Source organism: Megalobrama amblycephala, linkage group LG23 (genome assembly GCF_018812025.1).
Source record: "Megalobrama amblycephala isolate DHTTF-2021 linkage group LG23, ASM1881202v1, whole genome shotgun sequence".
NCBI classification, from domain to species: Eukaryota; Metazoa; Chordata; class Actinopteri; order Cypriniformes; family Xenocyprididae; genus Megalobrama; species Megalobrama amblycephala.
The window spans coordinates 4,387,019-4,401,005 of record NC_063066.1 but is presented as its reverse complement, the minus strand read 5'-3'; the positions used below and the strand labels follow the sequence as shown (position 1 = coordinate 4,401,005).

The following is a 13,987-nucleotide window of genomic DNA, read 5'->3' as shown; positions in this document are numbered from 1 at the left end:
TATGCATATATTATAAAGTACATTATGAATACCTTTATAATACATTATAAAGGCTTTAAGTAAAATTTTACCGAAACCTTTATTACTGGAACCTGCACAACACATTCAAATCTTTCTCACTTCTTATGCCATAAGGCTAGTCGGTCGTGCTGTTTTTTCTTTCAGATTCTTTATTTTTCATTCTCTCTTTGCTTTGCCAGCTCTCTAATTACCCAGCGGCTGACACAGCCATGTCCATTTCAGGACAGGGCAGCTAAAAATATCTATAGAAAGAGAGAGACAGAGAGAGAGAGAGAGAGAGAGAGAGAGAGACAGAGAGTAAGGCCTCCCCAGCTATTCTCTTCCCACAGTAGTGCAGCAGGCATGTTGGGCACACTTCCCTCCTTCTTCTCTCTCACTCCATCATTCATCCCTCCACCTCTGCCAAAATTAGAGCAGAGCGGGAGAGTGTTTCCGGTAGGAGAGTTTGCAGGGCTAAAGCGAGCAGTCAGGACAGAGGTTACTTTTGTGTGCTCACATTTGTGATTATCACAGTAAAAATAGCTATGTGTTTTGTCAGCTATGTCCCATTTATTAAATTTAGCAGGATAAGTAGTCTTTAATATCTAGTTTGTGATATCATTCCCAAAGCAAATGTTCTCTCTCTCAACCTGTCTTGTGTTTCTTTGCCCTACACTGTAAAAAAAGGTAATTTTCTGGCAGCAGGTGCAACAGGTTTATTAATGTAATTCATATAATGTTAATTTACCAACCTAATGAAGTGTTAACATCTGTTTTGTACCTTTGTAATACACTGACAACCACCAATAACAAACAGTGATATGAAAGTCACATGACGAATCACAAGCAGCTTTTCCACAAGGTTAATACTAATATATAATATATAATATATAATATATATAGGGACACAGGTTTATATTAAACCTCATTTTAATCAACACATATTATCTTAAATGCTAAGAAAACATGTTGAATGACTGCAGATTTCTGTAGTTATACTGTAGTTAAAAAAAAAAAATCTGTAAAATATTAATCAACATTTAATGTAAAATTACACAGAAATTCGATGTAATACCAAAATATAAGCAATTCTATGTAAATTTAATAGTGGACTTTTAAATTTAAATAACAGAAAATATCTGTAAAACAACAGGTATTTTATTGTATAATGACAAAACGGGGAAAAAAGACCATTACCTGTAAAATTGCATTTATTTTTAATAGTGTACCCTCATGTACAGAAAGTAATGTAGGAATAATTAAAGGCAAACACATTTCTGGTGAGGGATATAGGGTCGTGTTAAGCTGCAAAGCATCTATTGGCAAAGCAGCGGAAGGTCAGCACACTCGATTAATTTATCCCGCAGGCTGTAGTGTAACAGACACTCTCAGCTACTCTATTTCCTACTGTATTAAAGAGTTCCTCTGTGCCTGTACTAGCACGGCTGCTCCTGCCCGTGTGTTTCAGCAATGCATCAGTTAGACGGCCATCTGAATGGGCCGTCAACCGGTTCCCTGGTGGGCCCTCTAGAGTCATTGCCGGTGATGCTTTCAACTCAAGGCTACAATTTTATGATTTAGGTCTGTGTGCCACCAGCTGAATTTTCAGAACTCAGTGAGGATGGATGAAAAATGGCTCAATAAGTTGATTCTGAAGCCTCTAATCCCAATAGCCATTGGTTGATGGGTCCAAAATGTGTCTAAGCCTTAATCTTTGTTTTTAAAGCACTTTGTTTTTTTAGTGGCCGTTATAACAGTTTCATAGCAGTGTAATAACATGTAATAACTAATGCAAAAGTTGCTGTCGAACATTGTCAGCATTGCAGGTCGCATCACAGTCATAATATTGAATTGAATTGCTATTTAAATGCAAATTCACCCATGCAGTTCTCCTGCTGTGTTAAATGGGCTGAAGTTTGGTTGTTTATGTGGTAATTTAACCCTGCTGATTGCTTTCCATTGTAATTATATAGTAATGAGGATTGTGTTTTCTTTCTGTTTGTGTACAGTAACCTGCTGTCTAATCCCTACGTGTGTGACTGTCACTTAGCCTGGCTGGGACTGTGGCTTAAGAAGACCAGGGTGGTTAGTGGAAACCCACGCTGCCAGAAACCTGCCTTCCTGAAGGAGATCCCTATACAGGATGTAGCCATGCCTGATTTCTCCTGTGACGGTATAACTCTCTTTTGGGACACTTCCTCTTGCACGATATGTGCTGTTTGTTCTGTTGATGGATGCATGAAAGAGTGCATTAAAGCAATAAACCACAACAAGTCGTGCATTACAGTGATTTTACCATAGTAAAGCAACATGAATAGCCTGACTCCGTTAACTGTGGTGCGATCACTGTAAACAGGGTCCAAAATTAACTTTGAGCACACCTGTTAATTGCAAGTGATTTATTATCATTAATAGTTGAATGTATTGACTTTTATTATAATAATATAATGATGTATAATATATTATATTATGTTTATGATATAATTGTCTTAAGAAATATATCTTACTGGGGATTAATCTGTATCCATATATAGATTTAGATATAAATATATAGACTAATGTACAATAAAACCCAAAGTTATAGGGTAATGAACTCCATTTATACAATCACGGCTTGACATTAACTTTTTTGCATTAACCAGACTCTGTGACTAGTGGTTTTCCAAAGTTACTAGCCACTCAGTTTTGACATTGATACTATGGGGAAAACTGACATATAGATATTTTTCATATTATCTGATAATTTGGCAGCAGGTTTATTAGGCTGCTGTCACTTTAAGTCCTTGTGCACTGATCCATTATACTTTTACACATGCGTTTTCTTTCTCAACTGTTTATGTTCACTTAAAACATAACTGACTGTGTTTACATGAATACTCACCAATGCTGGCATTTTGACATTATTTTGTGTGTATATGACTGTTTAAGTGCAATAAGCAGTGAAAAAGAACTCAGTTTAGTACTGAGAGGTGGCTTTATGTGCCGCACTTTGGGTGTGAGAACAAAATCTGCGGGAATGAGTAAAATTATGCGCAATTCCATGCTGAAATGTAAGCCCTGTAACACCAATGATATAAAGAGCAGCTGGTATCGTGTCTCTATTCTGTGGAAAATGAGTATTGGAAGTGCTTTTATGATATTTCAGTATCGATATGGGTTGAAAAATCGCTATTTTTGACAACACTACATTGCATTTCGTTTATTATTTCAGACGCCTTTTTAAAAAACTACAATTGAAAAATGTATATATTATATATAAAATTCAACCTGCCAAAGTGGCTATAGGAGTGACTGCGTTACACGCCACTGCTGAAATCCACTCGTATTTGGCGGGTGTTAATGTCCTATACAATATACAGTGTATATACGAAGTTAATTACTCTCTGAAAGAGGTTTATCACTTTTTTCACAACTACATTGAACATGGCTTATGCAAAATGCAAATGTACCAATCTATGCTCCCATGTCTCCATCTATAGAGTGTTGAATCTCTTTTATACTCTTTTTCTACTCCTCTGTGTCCACACTGCCCTGTTTAGAGGTTATACACACCCTTTTAAGCTGTTCATCATGAACCAGAGGCACGTTGTCAGGATATTGAATAAGGGTTTGCAAACCTCAGCTACTATTTGCTCTGTAGCCTGTGCCATCCACACCACATCCATCTCCAGTTCCCATGAAATCACACTGCTTAGATCAGGCCACTGAATCAGCTCCTTCCAGACACCATTCCAGACCGAGGCTTGCTCTACGCTCCATCTCCTCGGATTTCCCACACCTTCATCCCCGTCTCCCTGCTTCCCAGCGTCAGGGTAAATCACACACGGCCAACTTCCCACAAGGCCGCACCGAGAGGGCACCACGAGGACAAATTAAATGCTGAGCGTGGAGGCCTAAACATTATCTTCTCCCACTCTGGTTTTTATAGGGAAGAACTTGTGTCCATAAAGACAAGGGAAAACAGAACCTCTCGAGACTGACATAAAGTTTAATGGAGAAAAAGAAACTGCGGTTTGGCTTCTGTCTGGACGGGATCCTGTGTTTCAGAAGGCCTCCCTGTCAAAGCTAGTGTAGAAACAGCTCTTTTGCTGCTCCAGGACTTCAGGGAATATCGTGTTAAGAGAGCCTGCTCAGCTGTAGACGGCGAAGCACTTTGAAATAAAGAGGTTCAGAGTGAGAGAAATCGCCCTTCCTCGAGGTCCATTAGTTAGAAGAGGCTGTCTGTCAGGGCTCATGTGTTGTTATTCCGTTCGTTCTTCCTCCTTGTGTGGGGCGCCGTCACTTCAGCTCCAAAAAACTCACCACCACAACATCTAGCTATTTCAGTGCTCTGCAATTAGAGTTAGAGTAACAAAGTCAAGCTAAATTGATTTACGGGAAGATATTTTTGGTTGTTTGAAGTAGTCCAGTCATTGTAAAACAAGCCCCCTTGGCTCTTCTGCGTTTGCAGGCACATCCAGGTCCAGCGTTCCCCCTTCCAGACTCGGTCTGTGAGTTATTCTTGGAGCATTTCTCAGTCTCCATTACCTCCCATTAATGGCTTAATTCACTGTTTCTTTTTAATCTGCAGGGTAATTCAGCATTTTACAGATAGCATCTTACAGAGCTTGGATGAAAGCAGCTCGGGAGGAGGCTACAAGTATTACTTGCAGGAAATGTGGAGCAAGCGAGGCCAAAAGCAATATTTAGCTGCTGATTTTAAACTCCTGTGCACTGTATCACTTATTATGAGTGAGCGTGCGCTGTAATAATGATCCCCATGTTTGGAGAACGCATTGAAGAAAGGGCTATTTTCAGAGAGGGTGCAATGCAGTTCGGTGCACACAGCACCTGTGCTCTTTCATCCATTTTCCCCCTTTTTTCCGTCCTCCATTTCTCCCTTTTAAAGAATTGATGAGTTTCTATATTAGATCTGTTAGCAACACATATTACATTTTTCTCTTGCATGATGTAAAGGAGCATAAAATATGCATGTCTTTTTCTCTCAGGTACGGAAGAGAATATCTGTCTGCCATCGGCCCCTCGCTGTCCGGATTCCTGCACATGCTCGGACACAGTGGTGCGCTGTAGTAACCGAGGGCTGCGTTCCCTGCCTAAGGGCATCCCTAAAGATACAACCGAACTGTGAGTTTCTTCTTCTGACTCCCTTTATTTTTGACTTATTAACTTTAGGACCGTACTGGACTGGTGAATTTTGTCTCCTCAAAGTTCATGCAATGTCACATCCAGTTTTCTTTTTCTACTTGGTCAGTTTAGTTAATAAAAATAAAAAAATAATAATAATAATTAATTGCATTATTAATCCAGATGGAGATTCGATCCAGTGTCGGACAAATTGATTGATGGGAGTGACAGATTTAGTTCACAAAAGATTCACATACTATGTGTTTGTACAAGACTAGAACAAATGCTTTACAATATCAGATTTTCACAACACTATTATTATTGCCTAAAGAATTCATTATAACTATATTATTGTGATATCTATAGAAATTGATGTACTAACAATGTACTAAAAACAGAAAAGTTTTTCCTTTGCGTTTTTTACACATACAGGTGCCAGCGTTGTCAAAATGGTCCCTGTTCACATGGATCCCCGAAAACAATTAAAAACACCGTATTCTGCTGCCAGGCCAGTAGTTGGCGACGTCACTTTATAAAGAAACAATATGCACCTATAGGGCCCTATCATACACCCGGCGCAATGCGATGGCAGGTGCGACGCAAGTGTTTTTTGCTAGTTTCAGCCTGATGCAGTTATCATTTTCACCTCCAACGCCACGTTGTTTAAATAGCAAATGCACTCGTGCCCATCTGTTCACCCATGGGTATGCTGGTCTGAAAACGAGGTGTGTTCAGGTGCATTGTTGGCGTGTTGCTATTTTGAGGCAACTGAAAACGACTGTACCATTAACCAACAAAAATCTGCCACAGTCAATGCCAGTCATGCTAGTGTATGCGCCTATAGGCAAGTGCACAACATGCTTGTTACTCTAGGACTGCACGATTAATCGGACGATTAAAAAAAAAAAAAATTAAATCGCGCTTAAACGATTTGGCTTAGTGCGATTATGAAATCGCAAAGCAGCGATTATTTTTTATGCGCGGCTTGTCAATGAACTATGGCTCCAAATGCTAATCCATCTGAAAGCACTGTGAGTTTGAGTTGCTTATAATGTGCATTAGAAAGAGCAACATGCGTCAAACATCTTTCCAAACATGAGAAGCATTTATTATCATCTTGTCCAACAAAAGACAACATTTAATAACATGTTTTTACTCCAAACTCACTTCATAACAACAGTTGAGCATCCTTCTGTCAGATGATGTGGCTTCTTACACAGAATAAGGCAGTCGTGTGTTCATTAGTCATGTTTAATCAATCAAAGCGTTTCAATCTTCTGTTTATTCAGTTACAGCGATAGTATGTGATTTCCTGGAATGGTGCGTGTTCTACTTCGGCAGCAGGGCATATTTGCAGTTTCTGCAGGAGAGCGCCCTCTGGCTTTCAGATGGAGAAGCATTTACTACTGATCACAGAGCTGTACAGCTCTGACAAGCTGCGCATAAAATAATTGCAGCCTTTGCCAAATCATGTGCGCTAAAATGGTGATAAATCGTACAGCCCTATGTTACACACACAGGGACGTGCAGCAGCACACAAATATGCTAAATATTACAAATAAAAGGATTACAATGTAAAAGATTACTAATGTGTACATAAAGATAAAAATGCCTACAGTACCATAATGTGATAGTCATTGCATGTATTAGAATTACCTATTTGCCTTAATGACGAATGAAATTGGCTAATTATTTGACCAATCATGGCAATACACACATGTATTTAAACTGACTCATCAGGTAGAGGGTGTCTATATTCCGCCATGTAAATAGCGAATCCACCATGGTGCAAGCACACCTGATTTTAAAGGGAATGGGAGATGAGACTCTGATTGGTTTATTGCATGTTACTCCCAAAACACACCCATTACTCATTAAGAGACTTGGGACAACACTTTTTGGAGCATGCACCTGGCGCGCCATCCATTTTTTCCATCATTAAACTAGCAAAAATTCGGACACGCCCTAAGTGTACCTGCGCCATGCGCTTAGATCGTTAAAATATGTAATACAGAGACATACAAAGATGCACAGAAATAATATTGTTTTTAAAAACTTGCACTTTGAAACCTGTTTTCAAAAGTTTCCGATTTCAGGCCCCTAAAACGGCCAAATGCATAAAAAGTTTTAAGTTTTTAGTTGAAAACAGTGTCGTGTAAACAGGCCCTTAGAAAAAATATATAAATAATACTATCAGTCAAATTTATCTTTAACTTTATTTTTTATGTTTTCTCTTTATTTGGCCAGTGAATCACACTCAAAATATGAATGTAGGCAAGAGGAGAGAGAGTATGTATAACTACAAAAGCATACAAACTTACTGTTGATTGGCATTTCCTGCAGACTGGGGTGTCTTTCTTTTACAGAATCCAAAAGGATAGCAAACAAGTTAACTTTAAAGTTGTGAGTGAATGATGTTGTGAATGTATTACAGCAGCAATCTGTCTTGTAAGAGGTGTGTCAAGGACACAGTGGTAATATCTCATGGTTTTATACACTGCATCACACAACCTCAAGCTATCATTGGATTTATTGACATCTTTGACAGTGGCAGGTATTGACCTCCATTACTCAAGAGTCTTCATGTAAATCAGCCTGCCATGAGCAATACAGTTTCTGAACATACCCATTTTTAGAGAATAAAAAAGCCCATGTCATGTGACGTGCAGGCCGTGATCCAGCTCAGACTGTATGAGGGTCAGTGAGTTGCTGTACAGTGCCTTCACAGAACTGCTGACACACTAAAACAGAGAGTGAGAGCGATAGATGGAGAGAGGGAAGCAACAGAACAAGATGAAAGAGACTAAGAGGAGAAGGGACATCACAATATAGCAAATAAGTGACAAAGAGAGACCGAGTGTCGTGAGCAGAAAAATCGTGCCTTGTTTCTGTTGGTTTTTCAGCAAAAGGACAGTAATTGTTCTTGGATTGTACAGGAAGACTCCAGAAGGACTGACCTCGTCTCCTGTGTTGTAGTTTTGAAGACGGTACTCTTGTCCACTGACAGACCCCATTATCAGCTCGCTTTGATAGCAGACCCTGAAGTCCCTATCAAACCCCATCTATCTGTGTCCTCTCATTTCGCAGTGGTCTGGTCTGCTGACATTCTCACACCTTTTAGCACATCAAAAAGTGGCAAAATAAGGATGAAAGAATGAATTTTGTAGATAAGCAATGCAAGCAGCTACACTTCAGCGGCGATCTTTAGCTCTGATCTGAACAGGAACAGCAAGGCGGCTCGCTGTAATTTCTCTGCATTTAGAGCCACTTTGTGGTAATAAGTCTAATTTTTTTTATTTAAAATTGATTTATAAGCATGAAATGAAATTTAAAATGAAATCTGTTTTTGTTTTGTAGTTTGTCTGAGTATTGTAAACTTGTCTGTTAACAGGATTTTTCTTACCGTTTCAGATACTTGGAAGGAAACCTCCTCACGTCCGTGCCCAAAGAGCTTCCTAATCTGAAACAACTCACTCTGCTGTATGTATTTCTCCTCTTTTTATTGAATGTATTCATTTGGCACATACATTCATACAACGGGACCTACTGTGCATTGAATGTATTCATTTGTATGTGTGTTTTAAGCATTCCCATTTATATTCCTGAAGTCTTTAGGAAATACGAGGCACCTCTATACACTGTATAGTATACAGTACAAATCTTACACTGTAAAAAAAAAAAGCTACAGTAAAAAAGTCTTAATTGATTAACTGTAAGTTACCTTACCAACAATGTATGGCTTTTCAAGTGAATGCCATGAATAGTCATATAGTTTACAGTGAAATGCAGTGAAATAACACTGTAACACCAAAGCACGCTTTGGATAAATAACATTCTCAGAAATCTCTGCTTGACACATCACATACCAGTATTATTATATTTTATTTAAATTAATAGGTTTCTGCTCATTTTTGTTGTCAATAATGTACATTAGGATGTTTTGTGTAACATTTTATGTTTATTGCATTATTTTAGAATCTATATATGAGCATTGGCCAAGTTTTATCTAAAATATAGTCACCAATATGCCATCCCATAGTATAATATAATATCCCACACACACACACACACACATATATATATATATATATATATATATATATATATTTGTTTTGTCACCTCTATTTAAAACTATCTGACATTAAATGTCTTTTCTAAGAGTAAACTGGCCAGGATTGTGAAGGTATGTTGTAGACTTTGTTGTGAGGGTGTGTAATTGAATCTGCTGTGTGTTTGTGTGTGTTTCCTCTGCAGAGACCTCAGTAATAACAGCATTAGTCTTCTTGCCCCTCTCACCTTCAGCAACATGACGCAGCTCGCCACCCTGTTAGTAACACCATAATCCAACAATCACACACAGTTTCTATGTCGACATGTATTTGTCAGTGCTGTCATGTGAACATACTGACTAAAAAATTTTTGTTGACAGATGTTGACATTAAATGACTGTTTTGTCATCTCACTCATATTCTCTCTCTTTCTCTGCAGTATCCTGAGCTATAATCAGATTCGCTGTGTCCCGGTTCATGCATTTGATGGCTTGCGTTCTCTCCGCCTGCTGTAAGACTCCCTTTTGTTTTTTACCTGGTGAACCAGTGATCTGCTGCACAGCCACATCAATCTCTCTCACACACACACGCATAAACTCCCCATGCACCACAACACCTCTCTGAGATCCCAATAACCTGCCTTATGAACTTAACTTCAGGAGATTACAGTGCCTGAACAAAGCAGCTTAAGAACAACACGTTCACAGCATCAGCAACTTCTGAAGGAACAAAGCAATAGATTTTAAGAGCACTTTTAAGTCCCATGGGTTAACTTTTTTTTTATCAAAACTAACTGATTTAAACTTCCTCTTTTTTTTTTTTTTTTCTTTTTTTTTTGTTACATGACTTTGAAATGGTCTTGGAAACTTTTAACCATGCCTTCGTAATTTATTTTTTGCTATTTTACGCTTATCCCAGACTCAAACTTTCACTCTTAAACTATGAAATGCCATTATAAAATATGAATTATTGCTATTATAATTTAAAAGTATAAAAACAGTAAAATAAACATAATTAATTTCAAAATTTATTATGTGAAAATAACACTAACTTTGAAAAGTTTGCGAATTATTATTATTATTATTATTATTATTATTATTTATTTATTTGTGAAAACCGTGACACTTTTTAGCATTCGTTGATGAATGGAAAGCTAAAAATTACAACATTTATTTGAAATAGATATCTTTTGTAAAATTATCAACATCCTTACTGTCACTTATGATCAATCTAATAAAATCAATTAATTAATAAATGGTACAGTAGTGTATGTCCCTCAAATTATGCCTGTCCTTATTCAAGGTAAATATCACTTGTGAACAAAACATTTTTATAGAGCTGTAATTAAGTTTGTTGGTCCCACTTTATATTAAGTGGCCTTAACTACGATGTACTTACATCAAAAAATAAGTACAATGTACTTATTGGGTTCATATTGAATTGCAAAACACTTTTTCTGCTATTGAGGTGGGGTACGGGTAAGGTTAGGGAAAGCTTTGGTGGTATGGGTAGGTTTAAGGGTAGGGGTAAGGGTTAAGGATGGGTCAACAGTGTAATTATAAACGTAATTACAGAAATTAATTACAGATGCAATTACATGCAGGTTTTTTCAAATATAAGTACAATGTAAAAACATGTATGTACACAATAATTGCATTGTATCAAATCATTAATTTAAATGTAAGTACATAGTAGTTAAGGCCACTTAATATAAAGTGGGACCAGTTTGTCTTATGTAAAAAGTGGTAAATATTATGCATGTGTATTTTTGAAACATAAAATGTTAGATATAAAATTAGTAGGACAAATCTGAGTTTATATTTTTAAAATATCATTATTACCACAGATTTAATGGTGATTTGAGATGGCACGGCACGTCTAAAAATTGATATGAAAATGACAATTTTCCTGAGATACTTGTATATTCACTTTTGCAATTAGTAATAAAGTTGACGAAACAACCTCAGATGTCTCTCAGCATTGAACTGGGTGGTGTATTTTGTGTCTCTGGGCAGGACAGGTTATCAACACCCCGTGTGCACAGAAATGTTAAACGCGCCAAAGGACGCCCACCTTATTCCGGCCTCCTCATGTTTAGTCTGCCAGGCAGTCATCACTGTCACTTTTTAATTTCCCAGAATGCCCCAGGGCCACCGTTGACGTGGCCTCATGGGTCCGTAGCTGTCCAATCATGCTCTCGGGTTGCAGTCTGAGTGTGTATGTGTGGGCAGAGCGAGAAATTATTAAACAGAACTGACACAGCATACAATGAAATCTCAATGCAAATCTGCCGTTCCCACTGGTGTCTCACAAAAACGGCAGAGATTTTCTATAATCTGCGCTAAATGCCTTGAATGACTGGCCCTTTCTTTCTCTATCTCTCCCTCTTTCTTTCTTTCATCATTTATAGTGTGGAAAACAATGAAACCAACTCCCAGAGCTCAATGCTTTTTTTCATTTTCTTTTCATTCTTCTCTTTCAGAACCCTCCACGGAAATGACCTTTCAACTATTCCGGAGGGAGCCTTCAGCCACTTGACATCTCTGTCTCATCTGTAAGTGTGTGTGTGTGTGTGTGTGTGCCAGTGTGAGAACATTCTCTGCCTCTATTAATGATGTTCTCCCAGTCTCAACCTTAGAGACCAACTCAGGTCTTTAGACTCAATGTAAGTTTTACCTCATTACCGGGTGCAACCTAGAGAGAGTGCAGCCTTGTGCTCCGCGCTCGGAGACCGAGCCCCACAGGAAATCTTTGTAAATTTTATTACAGCTAAAAGGCATCTATTATGAAGGCTTATGGCCATGTTGTTTTTTTCCTCTCTGGCTGTAGTTCCTGTTGCCGGTTTGGAGTAGAGCTACTGTAGCTCCTTGTTTCCTCATTGAAAAGAACTGTCAGGGGGGAAAAAAATCACCATTGAGGAATAAAGACCCTGTTGAATTGATGGACGTGCAATTGAGATGTCTGTAGTAAATGAAGATGTTGGCTTTGTGATGTACTGTAGTGTAGTATGGTGCATTCAAGTCATGTCGGAAAAATTGTATTTACGAGTTGAACGCACATGAATGACACAAAGTTACGAATTAAAAACTTTATTTCTGAATTTCTGAGTTAGGGACAAGTGAGAAAATATATGCTTCTACTCATCTACCATATCTCTAGTTGATGGTACATTTTCATAAATTAATTGAAAACATAAAAAACCAAACACACATAATGTGGTTTCTTAATTCTTCATATTCTCAAGTACTGTAGAGTTTAAAAACCTTGCTGTATTTTTGTGTAGTTAAAGGGACAGTTCACCCAAAAATGAAAACCCTCAAGTTGTTCCAAACCTGCATAAATTTACACAAAAGACGAAATTTGGATGAATGTTTGTACCCAAACAGATCTCGCCCCCCATTAACTACCATAATAGGAAAAAAAAATCGATGCTAGTCAATGGGGGGGCGAGATCTGCTTGGGTTTATACAGGTTTGGAACAACTTGAGGGTGAGTAAATGATGACAGAATTTTCATTCTTGAGTGAACTATCCCTTTAAGAGAAGGTACACCGCCATCTTTCCCTGATTAAAGTGACTTGAACGCACCACTATTCATAAGGAAAAAACAAAAGCATTTCCACTAGACCAGGTCTGCATTTTTCAAAAGCATCATGAGCTACGTTGATCGTATTGGTGGCAATGCTTCTGCAATCTACTTAGGCTTACGATGCTTTTGGGAAATGCTGTCCAACTCTGCTCCACGAGAGCTACCATCCTGAAGAGTTCAGCTCCAACCTCAATCAAACACACCTGAAGCAGCTAATCAAGGTGTTCAGGGTTGGAGCAGGGATGGAACTGAAGTCTACAGGAAGGTAGCTTTCCAGGAGCAGGGTTGGAACGAATCGTACTGCTAACCCTTTCAAACACTGGTCTCCTCTCATGCAGGGCTCTAGGTGCGAACCCCCTATACTGTGACTGCGAGCTGCGCTGGTTGTCTCAGTGGGTGAAGGCTGGGTTTAAAGAGCCTGGCATCGCCCGCTGCACTGGACCACCCGACATGGCGGACCGACTGCTGCTTACTACGCCCCTCAATCGCTTCCAGTGCAAAGGTGAGTCTTGTTTCTGTCTTGTCTGTCTTCTCTAATGCTGGTTAATTTGCTCCAGACACATGGTGCTTGTATGGGAAATGCAGATTTGAATTTGGTCTGCATCATTTCCTGATCTAGTTCCCCTCTCTCTTTCTCTCTCCCTAAATAATAATCTGTCCCTTCTCCATTGTTTCTATGAGTACAAAGTTTCCAAAAAGAAAGTGTGAGAGTAACAACGTCGAGCCTCTTAAAGTCGGAAGCACGAAGCGGCATTTGCAATGACAATGTCTATGCGATAAATCATATTTCAGAATGATATTTGAGGAGGAAAGGTGGGACTTAGTGTTATCCAATCAGAATTGATTGGATTATGAAAAGTGGAAGAACGTACTGTAAGAAAAGTAAAAGTAAGAAAAAGTAAGATGTGATGTTATCCAATAAGAAAAGTCATTTTTTAATCATTAACTAAAATTATTATAAATTTGTTAAATAAAGTATTTGTTAATTGAAATAAAGCTGAAATAAAATCTAAATATTAGATGGAAAATTTAAACTTTAAAAATTTAAATTAAAATTAGATATGTTGCCTGGGCAACTAACAAAATAAAATAAGTTTATAAAATAAAAGTTTTATAAATAGAAATAGAAATATTTAATGTTAAAAATGACAAAAGCACATCATCAAAATGATTAACATGCATTTACAACAATTATTAACTAAAATTAAAATAAAAATGGAAATAGA

At 38.0% G+C, this 13,987-nt stretch overlaps 1 protein-coding gene across 2 annotated transcripts in view; it reads left to right on the top strand.

Moving 5' to 3' along the window:
* slit3 (slit homolog 3 (Drosophila)) overlaps positions 1–13,987 on the top strand; it is a 216,629-nt gene that overhangs the window by 170,795 nt on the left and 31,847 nt on the right. For both annotated transcript variants that reach the window (XM_048175935.1, XM_048175934.1), the window contains exons 19-25: positions 2,010–2,173; positions 4,989–5,124; positions 8,536–8,604; positions 9,379–9,450; positions 9,613–9,684; positions 11,656–11,727; positions 13,100–13,263. In XM_048175935.1, the coding sequence (XP_048031892.1) occupies positions 2,010–2,173; positions 4,989–5,124; positions 8,536–8,604; positions 9,379–9,450; positions 9,613–9,684; positions 11,656–11,727; positions 13,100–13,263 (749 nt within the window). The remainder of the gene's footprint in view (positions 1–2,009; positions 2,174–4,988; positions 5,125–8,535; positions 8,605–9,378; positions 9,451–9,612; positions 9,685–11,655; positions 11,728–13,099; positions 13,264–13,987) is intronic.